Source organism: Trichosurus vulpecula, assembly GCF_011100635.1.
Source record: "Trichosurus vulpecula isolate mTriVul1 chromosome X unlocalized genomic scaffold, mTriVul1.pri SUPER_X_unloc_2, whole genome shotgun sequence".
Lineage (NCBI taxonomy): Eukaryota > Metazoa > Chordata > Mammalia > Diprotodontia > Phalangeridae > Trichosurus > Trichosurus vulpecula.
Window position 1 is genome coordinate 2,644,599 of NW_023494378.1, and position 15,194 is coordinate 2,659,792.

Here is a 15,194-nt window from a genome sequence, read left to right on the forward strand (position 1 = left end):
GAAAAAGCCCCTTTACTCCCAAACACTGGGATATTTCAGATCTTTCAAACCTCATTTTCATCAATAATCAATACATGGTAAACTAGTTTTCTTTCAGGTACTTTGTACTGAGGGAAAACCTTTGACTCCCCACCCCTCCCCTTTTTCCCCAGCCCTTTGCATTCCAGAATCCAGAGCAGAATGATAAAGGAAAAAAAAATCTCCAGACTTTCTTGCCTACTTAAATTCAACCTAGGGGACTGTGGAAATCCCTGGTTTGTAGGAAAGCAAGGTTCCCATAGAATCACAAACCACCCCAACTAATTTAAATCTGAAGCTTCATCAATTAACATAAAGATACACAAGATTTCAATTTTATAAGACCTTGGGGGGGATGGGGGTGGGGGGAAGATCAAGGAAGTTCTATTTTGGCCTTTTCCACAGTTCAGGAAAGATTTATTTTCACCGAACCGGAGCTCCAAAACCAAGAGTAGATTCTACCAGGAAGTGCTTTAACTTTGGAATCTACAAGGCTTTTAGAACACACCACCTGAACAGATCCCTCTCTGAGTCCATCAGTTCTCTCTGTGGAGGTGGATAGCATATTTTATCATGATTCTTTTTGAATTCTTTTTGATCAGAGTTCAAAAGTCTTTCAAAATTGACTATATTTACAATAGTGTTCTCCTGGATTTACTCATTTCACTTTGCATCAGTTCAAACAAATCTTCCCAGGTTTTTTCTTAAATCATCCCCCTCATAATTTCTTATTTCACAATAATATTTCATCACATTCATATTCTGTAACTTGTTCAGCCATTCCCCCAATTAATTGGCATCCCCTCAGTTTCTAATTCTTTGCCACTACAAAAAGATATGCTATAGATATATTTTATACATATGGGTCTTTTCCCTCTTTCTTTCATCTCTTTTGGACACTCCTCATAGTGATATTCTTGGTATGATAAATTTAATAGCTTTTTGGACATAATTCCAAATTGCTTTCCCGAATGGGTACACCAGTTCATAGCTGTGCCAACAGTACAATAATGTACTGTTTTCCCACAGCCCCATCAAAATTGTCTTTTTTCCCCCTCAACCTTGTCAATCTAATGGTATGAGTTATTTCAGTTTGAATACGTATTGTATTCTGTCAAAAGCTTTTTCTGCATGTATTGAAATAATCATATGATTTTATTGTTTTTCTTATTGATTTAGTTAATTGCATTTATAGTTTTCCTAATACTGAACCAGCCTTGCATTCCTAGTATAAAATCCAGCATGGTTATGATCTTTGTGATATATTGCTGTAATCTCCTTGCTAGTATTTTTTGAATTTTTATATCAATATTAATGAATATATAGGCATATGTATATATGTATATATACATATGCATATACATATATACATACATACACACATATGTGTGTGTGTATATATACTAATAGCCATTGTTCAATAGATAAATGCTCAAAGGACATGAACAATTTTCAAGAGGAAAACTACAAAGTATTCACAAGCACATTAAAAAATGCTCCAAATCACTAAGGGTAAAAGCAATGCAAATCAAAATAGCCCTGTAATTGCACGTCATACTCTGGCAAAAATGACAAAGAAATGTCAGCAGTTAATGTTGGAGGGGTTGTAGAAAGATGGGCACATGAATATATTGTTTGTGGAGCTATGAAATGCTACAACCGTTTTGGAAAGTAATTTGAAATTAGGCAAATAACGTCACTAAAATGTCCCAGAGATTGTGTTACTAGGCATACACTCCAAGTAAGCCATCAATTAGAAAAAAGTCCCCATATATTCCAAAATATTTATAGCATCACTTTTTGTGATAGCTAAGAATTGGAAACAAAGTAAATGCCCATTGACTGGGGAATGGCTAAACAAATTACTTGAATGTATAAACAAAGTACATGAATGTAATGGAATATTACTGCTCTGTAAGAAATGATATATATGATGGATACAGAGAAGTATTGAGGGATCTATATGAACTGATGCCTGGCGAAGTCATCAGAGCCAAGGAAACAATATACATGGTAATTACAATGATGTAAATGGAAAGAACGAGGACACACCAAAAAATCAAAAGTAAACGTAGCAAAATTATAAACATGAAGTGGAACTTGAATGGTGAGAGATGAGGAAAGACCCCCTCTTGGTGGAATTGGGGGGATCCATGTTCTCAGACTTTTTCAATATATTGACTTGTTATGCTTTTTTCCTTTCTAGAAAAATAATAGTTTTCATATGGTATGGCTCTGGGAGTGGGAGAGTAAGGGATACTTGTGATAACTATGGTAATGTAAGAAACAGAAAATATAAACAAAAACTTTTAAGAAATAGAATACGTTGTGGAATATGGTACAAGGTACTGTTTCAAGCCTAATTTCTGCCAACTGCTTTTTAGTTTTCTCAAGAAGTTTCCATCATATAGGGAGTTTTTTCCCAAGTAATTTATGTTTTGAGCTTTATCAAACACTGGGTTATTGAGATTCATTGTTTCTGATTCTCTTTATCTCTAGTTTCTTTTCTTTTTAAACCAATGCCAGATGGTTTTGATGACTGTTGCTTTATTATATAGTTTGAGATATGGAAGTGCTATTTCTCCTTTTCATCGTTTTCCTGGATACTCTAGATCTTTTGTTTTTCCAAATGAATTTTGTTTTTATTTTATCAAGTTCATTGGTATAGCATTCAAAGTATAAATTAGCATGTCTTTTTTATGATATTGGCCAGTCCCAGACATAATTACTGAATATTCCTCCAGATATTTAAGTTGCTCATTATTTCTTTTAAGGAGGACTTTGTAATTGAATGTTATAACAGTGGAATCAAACCCGAATAGAAACTAGGCTGCATGCTAACTTAGAAAATCACAAAATAGCATTATTTATGTTGTATTTTTATTTATATTATTAAACATTTCCCAATTACACTTTAATGTGGCTTGAGCTTTACTTGGGAGTTTTGCAGGCTGCACATTTAATACTTTTGTTGTACAAATCTTTTTTATGCTATGAATTTTGTAGTTATTTGCAATGGGATTTCCCTTTCTTATATTACCTCTTGGGTTTTGTTAGTATCATAGATAAATGCAGTTGATTTTTGAGAGGGTTTTTTTTTTTTGGTAGCCTGCAACTTTGCTGAACATATTAATTGTCTCATTAGTATCTTTGCTGATTCTCTAGGATTTTCCTAGGATTCCCTCAGCAAATCAGCAAACAGGGATAGTTTTATCTTTTCTTTTCTCATCTTAGTGCCTTTAATTTCTTTCTTTTGTCTCATTGCTATTGCTAGCATTTCTAGAACTGTATCAAATAATAATGGGGAGAATGAATATTTTGCTTTATTCTTATTTTTATCAGATAAATTTCTAGTGCACGCACAGCACATACAATGCAGTGCTTTTGGTTTTAGATAGACACTTTTTATGATATTGAAAAAATATCCCTTTAAGCCTATACTTCATTGGCTTTTTAGCATAAAAGAGTATTGTATTTTTTCAGTGACTTTCTGCATCTGTTGAGATAGTCATGTGGTTTTGTATTTGATTTTTAAGATGATGCATTTTGATTGTTTCCCTAATGTTGAACCATCCTCATATCCCTGTTTGTTATCAATCCAGTTTGGCAATTTACAGTTCACCAGTCTTGATCTCTGCCCCAAATGACCTCTGTGGGTTCATTGGTAGAAGGGTTATTGTCACCTTGTTTTAGGTAAGCAAACTAAGGCCCGAGCAAATGAAGTTGCTATATATTACATATACAATAGGGAGCCATTGCAAGCTTCGGAGCAGGGGAGCATTTGGTGATCCGTGTTCTAAATGAACTTTACAGGAAGGTTTTTTTCTCCTAAGATAGCCTATAAATTCTCAGAAGGCCTTCCTTGCATCTGTCTTCTAATACACATATCTGCACCCAATAAATATGCAACAACCTGACATTCCTTTAAGATTCTCTCTTACTCCCTTCTACAACTCTTGCCTTAGTTAAGCTGATTAGCTCGGCATTCCCCCCCAACATATGCTTCCATGATTACCTCTGCCTGCAATGCCCTTCTCATTGCCACTTCTAAAATTACTGCTTAGTCTTTAAGGCACAACTCACATGGGTATGTTTTCGATGCTTTCCCTCCTGTTCTCCCTGCTCAATACCTGTAGAGTATCAACATGGTGCCACTTATATGGCATAACGTTGCTGGTTTGTCCAGTGAGCTTCTTGAAGATGCGGGCATCGTGTCTAGACCCTCATCCTCTCTCACTCCGAGAGTTGTAATGGCTTCCTAATCAATCTTGCTGTATCCAGTCTCTTCCCTCTCTGATCCAGCCCCCATCCAGCTCCTAGAAGCAGCTTCCTAAGGCATATCTCTAACCATGGCCTTCCCTTGCTCAAGATTCTTCAATGATTCCTCATTGCTTCTAGGGCCATATATAAACCCCCAACCTGGTTTTTAATATCCTACAAAATCTGGCTTCAACCTAACTTTCCAGCTTTATCTCATATATCATATCCCAATGCCTTTAGTAGTCTATGTTATAGCCAAACTGGACTATAGAATCTACATGCTGTCTCCCACCTCCATGCATTTACATAAGTTGTCTGCCGTGCTTGGAATTCACCTGCTCCACCTCTCACCACCTCTCAAAATTTTCTAAGCTCAGTTCAGATACCTTCTCTGAGTCTTGTTGTTGGTGCTCTCACCATATTCCATTCCCCTGTATTTCCTTATCTGTGGTATCTTATATTACTTCATGTAGAATATGAATTAAGGTAGCTAGGTGGTGCAGTGGGTAGAGCACTGGGCTTGGAATCAGGAAGATTCATCTTCATGAGTTCAAATCTGCCCTCGGGCACTTAATAGCTGTGTGACTCAGGGCGAGTCACTTCACCCTGTTTGCCTCAGTTTCCTCATCTGTAAAATGAGCTCGTGAAGGAAATAGCAAACCACTCCAGTATCTTTGCCAAGAAAACCCCAGATGGGGTCATAAAGAATTAGACGTTATTGAAAATGACTGAACAAACAAAAAAACAAGGGCAGGGCCTATTCTTTGTCTTTGATTCTGCATTACCATGGCCCAACAGAGGACCTGGCACAGACCAGGTGCTTTCTAGATATTTCTTGAGTTGAACTGAATTGTATTCCTGACAGCACCTTGTAGAGGGTCTTACACATTATAGATGTTCATTCAATATTTCTGGATGGAATAAACTAATACAGTATCTATATAGCACATTAATTCTGTAAAGGGATATAGGATTAATTAGGAAAACATCCTAAAGGCCGAGTGTTTGGAGGCTGGTTTTGAAGGACCATGACTTGGGAATGGAGATGGCTTGGCCAGGGCAGGGGAAGCAGCAAACACATGAGCTTGGCATGCAAAGGAAGAATCAGATCCAAGCAGCTCTACTCCCCATACTCCTCAAACTTATTCAGTTAAAGGTGGGGGCTAGCAGGCAGAAGTCAGTATTTTAGGGCAGGAGTTAAAAGTTAGCGGAGCCCAGCATCAGTGGTCCGTGCTCTTTACCTCTTCGATGGGGTGATACAGTAGAACTGTTTAGGACTTGTGAGGGCCTTGTCATCATTATTTCTATGTCACAGAGGTTTCTGAAATAACCACCAGGGCCCAGGATCTGTAAGGTGAAGCAAGGATTGCATGTTGTGAGCTGATATACCCAGTGGTTTTATGAGGTACTTTCTAAGTACAGGAGCCTATGGGTCTTCCCACCTGGGCACCTTTGTACAGGCTGTCTTAATCCCTGCCTAGTGGAATCACTAACTTCCTCCAGAGAACCCTCCAAAGTTAGCATCTTCCCACCCTCTTGCAAGTTACTTTGTATTTATACATATGCATGTGTATATATATAAAGCTTGTACGTAAATATATGTACACACATACACACACACACATATATACATATATTCACATATTTTTGCTGTTTTTTCTGTGTATGCCCAACAGTAAGCACATGGCCTATCACTCCGTCACTCAATAAATGCTGACTAACTTGAATTGAGAGCCATATATTCTGGTACTTCAGAGACATGGTAAACTATAAAATGCCTTTGTCAATACAAGAGTGGAGGAGATAAGAAAAAACATGAAGAAAACCTGTGAGACTAAAGCCACATATGACAGGGCCCCAGGCTTTTGGGAGGAAAAGATATCTACCCCTTGATAATGCTCATCTCAACCTTTGTCCTGCCTGCAAGCCAGCTTGAGAAGATGGAGCTTTTAGGGTATCTATAAATGTTCTCCAGGTTCTTCACCTTGATGATCTCTAGTTGGGCTTGTGGATTACTTTCTGAACCTCTGAATTTTCAATTTTGCCGAACAAATTTCTCTATTGTCAATATTCTCTGTCTCTTTCCCAGAACTGCGCTATGCTGGCACGGTGATGAGATTTGATTATGTTTGGCTCAGAGATCACTGCCGCTCAGCATCTTGCTACAACTCCAAGACCAATCAACGCAGCTTGGATACTGCTAGTGTGGACTTGGGCATCAAGCCTCAGACCATCCGTATGAATGAGGCCATGCTCTTTCTCACATGTAAGTAAATTCAGGAATGATAAATGTAGCCAAGAAGCATTTAATAATAAGAATAAGAATAAAAATCATAGAATTGGAGAATTGGAAATGATCTCCGTGGCCATCAAATCCAATTCCCAATATATCAGACCGGCAAGTGGTCCTCCAAAGGCTACTTGAAGAGCTCCCAGGAGTGGGGATCTCACTACCTCTCAAAGCAGCCCTACTACTTTTGTTTAAAAGTTTGTCCTAATATCAATCCTAAATTAGTCTCTTTGCGAGTACTATTCATTGCTCCTGGTTGTACCCTTCTCATTAGACAGAACAAATCTAATCTCTGCTCCACATGATCCCCCTGAATGTTCCCTTCTTCAAGCTCAACTTGCCTAAGTCCTTCAGTAGATCTGTCTTCCAATGACATGAACTCAAGGCCTTGGTGAACATGTGAACATCTTGGTTGCCGATGCCTGTGGTGGGGAAAGACCTGGGGCAGGCAGGCCCACCCAGAGGCTATTGCAATAGTCCTGGTGTGAGGTGTTGAGGGCCTGCACCAGGGTGGGGGCAGTGTCTGAGAAGAGAAGGAAGCATATTCAAGAGATAGCCCTTGGCAACAGCCTAGATCTGTGGAGTGAGAGTGTGGGGTTCAGGATGATGGTGGTGCCCTCTACAATAATAGGGAAGGTAGGGCATAAGTGGAAAGATAAAGAGGTCTGTTTTAGACATAGTCAGAAGTTTCAGAAGTCTCCTAGACCTCCAGTTTGAGATATCGGAAAGACAGTTGATATGAGACTGGATGTCAGAAGACAAGCTCCATCTTCCTCACAAGAATAGGAACTTAATCAAAAGTTTTGGTAAGATCAGATAAACTATCTCCACATTATGCTCCCCCATCCTCCAGTCAAGTGACTCTTTCAGAAAGGGAAATGACACTGGTCTGGCATGACCTGTTCTCATCACTTCCTTTTCTAGGGATTTGCCAACCATCTCTTGAGTGATCTATTATAGAATTTTCACTGAAATCAAAGTCAAACTCAGTGGTCTATACTTCTCTTCCCTCTTTTGAAAATTGAGATATTTGGCCCTCTCCAATCTTATTTTTATTTTTAATTTTTAAAAATGTTTATCTTTTTAAATTTTAGACTTAAATACTAAAACTCAAATACACAATAAGAAAAGAAAAGGAAACATAAATTTAACTATTAAAACTTAAATACAAAATAAGAAAAAAAACCATGTCATATGCACAGCAGAACGTGAGAAGATTCAAAATGGATAGCAATAAATTTCCATTTTAAGAAAGTCTATGTAATAAATGCTGTGCGTTGTGTTGAGAGTCGTCCATTTTTTCTTTGCTTCCTTATAAGTTTTCTTTTGTTCTCTGCTGTGCACTTTTTACTTTGTTCTTTTTCCCCCTTCCTCCCTCCCCCAAGAAGGTTACAATTAAGCGTGGATATATTTATATATAGATATGTACATACATGCACACACACACATATACATACACACATGTGTATATACACATACACACACATCCATCCATTCATCCATATATACATACATAAACATATACTTTCCCTAACAAATTCTACTACTGATCTTTATCTTTATGTTTGTGCGTACCTATTTCCTATCCCTAATTTCTCTTTACTTTTACTTAGCCTACTCCCTCCAAAGATCCCGCCCTTATCCTCCCATTCCCATAAATCTCAACACTCTTCTATACCCCCCTTTGACCTATTCCCTCACCCTCCCCTCTAAAGATCCCTCCTTTATCCTCTTCCTCCTCCCTATCCCCTTAGTGTTTTATTTCTTTCTGAATTTAGAAGACTTTTATATGCTTCTGGCCTTTTCCAATCTTGTACTGTGGCTTTGCAATTGTAAATGTCAGCTCTTCTAGTATCAGAGAATATCGTTCATCTGGACCAAGTGATTGGTTAAATCACTGGAGCACTAGGTGCTTTCTTAGTGTCCCCTTATTTCTCTTAGGTAGCATGCTGTTTTACTGTCTGTCCTGTTACTTTTCCTTTAAAGGCTCCTCTCTTTGCCAGAGCAAACAGAAGCCAGATCAGAATTAAATAGCTCTGCCTTCTATTGGTAGTTCTGTCCTTCTTTAAGCCTTCTTTCTTTTCTGTACTCTTGGCTTGAAAAACCCACACCTTTTTGTTGTCCTTAGTTTCCCTTGCTGGCCTCAGTTCCTTCTAAGCATTAGCACTGCTGACTTTATTTTTACCATTGGGTCATACTCTCACAGTAGAAAGAGTTTCGGAGCTAGAGGACCTCAGTTCAAATCCCAGCTTTGTCACTTGATATCTGGTGACTCTGATCATGTCATTTGGCTTCTCTCTGCCTCAGTTTTCTCCTCTGTAAAATGAGGGGAGTGGAATAGATGATCTTTAAGGTCCCTTTCAGCTCTAAACCTATGATTCTTAGAACTGATTAATTACTATTCATATGGCCTCTCCTTACTAGAGTTCTGCTGGCACCATGGATAGCTCCTAGCCCTGCCTCTGACCCCCACCTCATTCTCTCTTTGTTATATCTGCCTGAGCTATAAACCCAAAAGGTAATCTTACCCAGGGAGTTAGGTCCATAATAATTCATGCTTTGGAGGAATGAATACTATCATGTGGTTGGAGGGTCAGCTGGAAATCCCTACAGGGCAAATAGGGGCAGGGAACAGTCACCAGAACTAGAAGTACTCTATAAAATTTGGCCAATTTAGTTCAAGCTGTTCATAGCCACTCATCTATAAGGAGTTCTTCACAAGCCATTCCAGGATGGACAGGAATGAATGGTTGGTCAGGTTACATGCTGCGATAATAAAGAAGCAAAATTTCTGCTTAGCAGTTTTATGAAGCTCTTTTCTGCGAGGAATCAAGCATCATTAAGGCACCCCCTGCCTCAGTTAACAGCAAGATCCATATACATCCACTGAGAACATCCTAGCCCTGGATGCAGAGGAGCCCATAAAGATTGGTGGTATTACTAAGATAGGTTTATCAGGAGTTGAAATCAGCCAGGAAGATCTGGCACTATGCCAGGAGGCTCATGTTTATACTGTGGGGTTATCTGAAGCACAACTTCTTGGCCAAGGGACTAGAAACTAAATGCTGCAAGGTAGGGTGGATGGAAAGAGAGAAAGGGGAGTGAAGAGAACAAAGGCTTCATGATGACGGGCCCTGAGTAGAACACTGCTTCCACACATCCAGGTTCCCAGGCCCTGCTTTCTGGGCCACTGGCCCAGGCTCCAGATGGGAACAGAATATCATTTATAGGCCATCTAATCCACAGTGCAAAGCAATTTACTCCATAATTACACAGAAAGGACATTCAACATTTCAGCATCATTTCAGGCAGGCAGGCGCAGCTCCCTCCTCATTTGCCACTGTGCCACAGTACCACTCATTCAGAAGAGTACATGAATTTGTACAGCAATTGATACCTGTCGAGCTGAAAGTGCCTAGGAAGCTGCATCAACACTTTGAGCCTTAGTCACCTTAGCCTATTAAATCTCAAGGATAGTTTCATTGCCTTTTTAGGCAATTTTGGGGAAAATTAGTCTATATGGTAGGGACCTTCCTGCCTTTTTAGACCATTAACTAGTTAATTTTTTTTAAAAAAAGCAATTGCTAGGTGCTTACTTACTATGTGCCAACCACTATTCTAAGCACTGGGGTTACAAATACAAAACTAAAACCTGTCACTGCTCTTAAGGGACACTTTTAAAAAATATTTTTTTTCAATCAAGAAAACATCACCTTCTTCCCCTTCCATCCCTCTTCTCCCCCTGATCCTATGAGAAAGAAAAAGAAGTCATAAACAGGTAGAGTCAAGCAAAACAAATTACCACGTTGGCCATGTCACCAAAAAATATGTCTCAATCTTCACTCTGAATCTACCACCTCTCTTTCAGGGGGTGGGTAGCGTTTTTCATCATAAGTCCTCTGGAATTATGGACAGTCATTATGGTGATCAGAATTCCTAAGTGTCCCAAAGTTGTTTGTTTTTACAATATTGTTGTTATTGTTTAAATTGTTCATTTCATTTTGCGTCAGTTCATAGAAATCTGTCCAGGTTTTTCTGAAGCCATCCCCTTCATCATTTCTTATAGCACAATAGTATACCATAACTTGTTTAGCTATTCCCCAATGCCAGGGCATCTCCTCAGTTTCCAATTCTTTGCCACCATAAAAAGAGCTGCTATAAACATTTTTGTACATATAGTTGCTTTTCCCCCTTTTTTTGACTTCTTTGGTATATAAAGCTAGTAGTGCTATTACAAGGTGTGCACAATTTAATACCTTCTGGGGCATAGTTCCAAATTGCTTTCTAGAATGGCGAGACCAGTTCACGGCACCACTAATAGTGCAATTTTCTCACAGCCCCACTGGCATTTGTCATTTTTCCTTTTTTTCAACCTTGCCAATCTGATGGAATGAGTTGTTTTAATTTGAATTCCTCTAATTATTAGTGATTTAGAACATTTTTATATGGCCAGTGATAGCATGGATTTCTTCCTCTGAAAACAGCCTATTCATACCCTTTGATCATTTATCAGTTGAGGAATGACTGTTATTCTTGTAAATTCTAATCAGTTCCCTTTATATCTTAGAAATATATAATAGAAATATAATAGATTAGAAATATAATCAGAGAAATTTACTGCAAATAAGTTTCCTGCTTCTCTTCTAATTAGCTATATTAATTATGTTTTATAAAAGTTTTTGTAATCTCTTATAAATTCATCTGGCCCTAGGGTTTTTTCTTTTTAAGTTCACTTATGGCCTGTTCGATTATTTTTTGTGAGGTTGAGCTATTTTAGCTATTCTGTCAATATGAGTATTTTCTATTTTTGCAAATATTCATCCATTTCATTTAGATTATCAATTTTATTGACATGTGATTGGGCAAAATATTTTCTATTAATTTCTTTTATTTCTTATATGAATTTACCTTTTTCATTTGTGATGCTAGAGATTTAGTTTTCTTTTTAAAAACTCCAATTAGTTAATGGTGGTTTATTTTTTTTCAAAAGAAATAACTAGCTTTATTTGTTAATTTAATTTTTTTTTGCTTTCAATTTTATTAAGCTCTTCTTTGGTTTTCAAGATACTTATTTAGGTGTTTAAATAGGGGGTTTTGATGAATTAGTGTTTTTATTAAGGTTTTATAGTTGCACATTGATATGTTTTTTTCTCCCTTTTGTGGAGGAAGGAGGAAGGAGTTTAGAGATGTAAATTTTCCCCTAATGACTACATTGGATACGTCAGGAAATTATGCTATACCATTGCTGTCATTATTTTCAATGAAATTAGTGTTCGATAATATGATTTGTTCTTTGACTCACCCATTTTTTAGAATTAAATTTTTAATCTCTAATTAATTTTTAATTTTAAAAAAGTTTTTATTGATATTTTCTGTTTTTTATATCATCACAGTATTCTGTGTATTCCTCCCTTTCCCCCCTCCCCAAGAGCCATACATCCCATGTGACAGATAATATTTTTAAGAAGGAAAAAAAGTCATTACAACTAATCAATACATTGAAAAAATCCAAAAATATGTGTCGTGTGTATCACCTGTGAAACTCCTATCTCCATGAAGGGGTAGGTTTGGGGTGTCCTCTCCTATCTCTTTGTTTTGATCTTGAACTTTATAATTTTATTACGGTTGCTTTTGATTTTTTTTGTGCGTGTCATTGTTCTTTCCACTTAACATTATTGTAGTTAGTGTATATATTATTTTCTTGGCTTTGCTGACTTCCCTTTGCATCAGTTCATATAGATATTTCCACGTCATGCACATCATTTCTTAGAATGCAGTAATAAACCATCATGTTGATATACCATAATTTGTTTAGTCATTCCCCATTCAATGGGCATCTGCTTTGTTTCCAATTCTTAGCTATCACAAACAGTGTTGTTGGTATTAATATTTTAGAGTATATGGGGACTTTTTTCTTATCAGTGACTTCCTTGGGGTATAAGCCTAATGATGGAGTCTCTGGGACATTTTAGTTACTTTATCTACATAATTCCAAATTGCTTACCATATTACCATACCATTTATTTTGTAACCTGCAACTTTGTTGAAGCTATAAATTGTCTCAATTAGTATCTTTGCTGATTCCCTGGAGTTTTTCAAGTAAATCATCATATCATCAATAAACAAAGATAGTTTTATCTCGTCTTTACCTATCTTTAGGGCGTCCTTACTTCACTCCTGTATTTATCGGAAAAAGTTTTAATTAATTTCAATTCAGTAAGGATTTATTAAGTGCCTACCATGTGCCAGATACCGTACTAAGCATTAGGGATGCAAATAAGAAAAAGGATAGTCCTTGCCCTCAAGGAACTTACAATCTAATGGTGGGGAGAGAGAAGACAATACACAAAAGGAAGCTGGAAGAGGTGGGGAGACCTGGAGCTTACCGGCATGGGGAGGGGGGTGGGAATCTTGTCCTGTGAAATTGAAACCAAGCAGAGCTGCAGATGGAAAGTGGGTTTTGATGTATGCCTGTATAGTGTCCTTGGGTCTCCTAGTGTTGCTGCTAGTGTGGCAGGTGCTGAGTGAGCTCAGGGTTAGTGAGTATCAGTTCCTATATTTTCTTTTTGCTTTTTTTAACCTTTTGGATTCTTGGTATCCTAGATCATGGAAATAGCTAAGGTTGCTTTATCTTTTGTGTGTAACTTTTGTTTTGGAGAGATTTGAGAGGTTGTAATAATTGGAGAACATGTGTAATCCACCATCTTGTTAGTCACATGGCCTGAAAGTCCGAATTAACAGAAGTAGAAAAAAAAAGTTCTCAGTTCTGTCATTGAAAAAGCTATACTTGGACTCCCAAAGAAAAATTAAAAAAAACTTTGGCCAGATGGATTTACAAGCAAATTCTACCAAACTTTTTTTTTAATTTTTTAAAAATTTATTTATTTAACATATTTCGTTTTCAGCATTGATTTTCACAAGAGTTTGAATTACAAATTTTCTCCCCATTTCTACCCTCTCCCCCACTCCAAGATGACGTATATTCTGGTTGCCCTGTTCCCCATTCAGCCCTCCCTTCTGTCACCCCACTCCCCTCCCATCCCCTTTTCCCTTATTTTCTTGTAGAGCAAAATAAATTTCTACGCCCCATTGCCTGTGTATCTTATTTTCTAGTTGCATGCAAAAACTTTTTTTTGTTGTTTTTGAACATCTGTTTTTAAAACTTTGAGTTCCAAATTCTCTCCCCTCTTCCCTTCCCACCCCCCCCAAGAAGTCAAGCAATTCAACATAGGCCACATGTGTATCATTATGTATAACCCTTCCACAATACTCATGTTGTGAAAGACTAACTATATTTTGCTCCTTCCCAACCCATCCCGCTTTATTGAATTTTCTCCCTTGACCCTGTCCCCTTTTGAAAGTGTTTGTTTTTGATTACCTCCACCCCCATCTGCCCTCCCCTCCATCATCCCCCCCTTTTTTATCTTCTTCCCTCTTCTTTCCTGTGGGGTAAGATACCCAATTGAGCATGTATGGTATTGCCTCCTCAGGCCAAATTTGATGAGAGCAAGATTCACTCATTCCCCCCTCACCTGCCTTCTCTTCTCTTCCTACAGTACTGCTTTTTCTTGCCACTTTTATGCGAGATAATTTACCCCATTCTATCTCTCCCTATCTTCCTCTCTCAATATATTCCTCTCTCATCCCTTAATTTGATTTTATTTCTTTTAGATATCTTCCCTTCATCTTCAATTCACCCTGTGTCAGCTCTCTCTCTCTCTCTCTCTCTCTCTATATATATATATATATACATATATATATATACACACACACACATATATATATACATACATGCACATTCACTTATATATATATATACATGCACACACACACACACACACACATATATATATATATATATATATATATGCATATTCCTTTCAGCTACTATGATATTGAGGTCTCATGAATCATATATATCATCTTTCTATGTAGGAATGTAAACAAGTAAGTCCCTTATGATTTCTCTTTCTTTTTTACCTTTTCATGTTTCTCTTGATTCTTGTGTTTGAAAGTCAAATTTTCTATTCAGCTCTGGTCTTTTCACTGAGAAAGCTTGAAAGTCCTCTATTTTATTGAAAGTCCATATTTTGTCTTAGAGCATGATACTCAATTTTGCTGGGTAGGTGATTCTAGGTTTTAATCCTAGCTCCATTGATCTCCGGAATATTGTATTCCAAGCCCTTCGATCTCTTAATGTAGAAGCTGCCAGATCTTGGGTTATTCTGATTGTGTTTCCACAATACTCAAATTGTTTCTTTCTGTCTGCTTGCAGTATTTTCTCCTTGATCTGGGAGCTCTGGAATTTGGCGACAGTATTCTTGGGAGATTTCTTTTGGGGATCTATTTGAGGAGGCGATCGATGGATTCTTTCAATTTCTGTTTTGCCCTGTGGCTCTAGAATATCAGGGCAGTTCTGCTTGATAATTTCTTGAAAGATGATATCTAGGCTCTCTTTTTGATCATGGCTTTCAGGTAGTCCAATAATTTTTAAATTATCTCTCCTGGATCTATTTTCCAGGTCAGTGGTTTTTCCAATGAGATATTTCACACTGTCTTCCATTTTTTCATTCCTTTGGTTCTGTTTTATAATATCTTGATTTCTCATCAAGTCACTAGCTTCCAC

The 15,194-nt window shown here is 37.5% G+C and overlaps 1 protein-coding gene across 2 annotated transcripts in view; it reads left to right on the forward strand.

The window, feature by feature from the left end:
• Nucleotides 1–15,194, forward strand: part of TMLHE (trimethyllysine hydroxylase, epsilon) — a 122,634-nt gene that overhangs the window by 53,960 nt on the left and 53,480 nt on the right. For both annotated transcript variants that reach the window (XM_036740536.1, XM_036740537.1), the window contains exon 4: nt 6,368–6,544. In XM_036740536.1, coding sequence (XP_036596431.1) covers nt 6,368–6,544 — 177 coding nt within the window. The remainder of the gene's footprint in view (nt 1–6,367; nt 6,545–15,194) is intronic.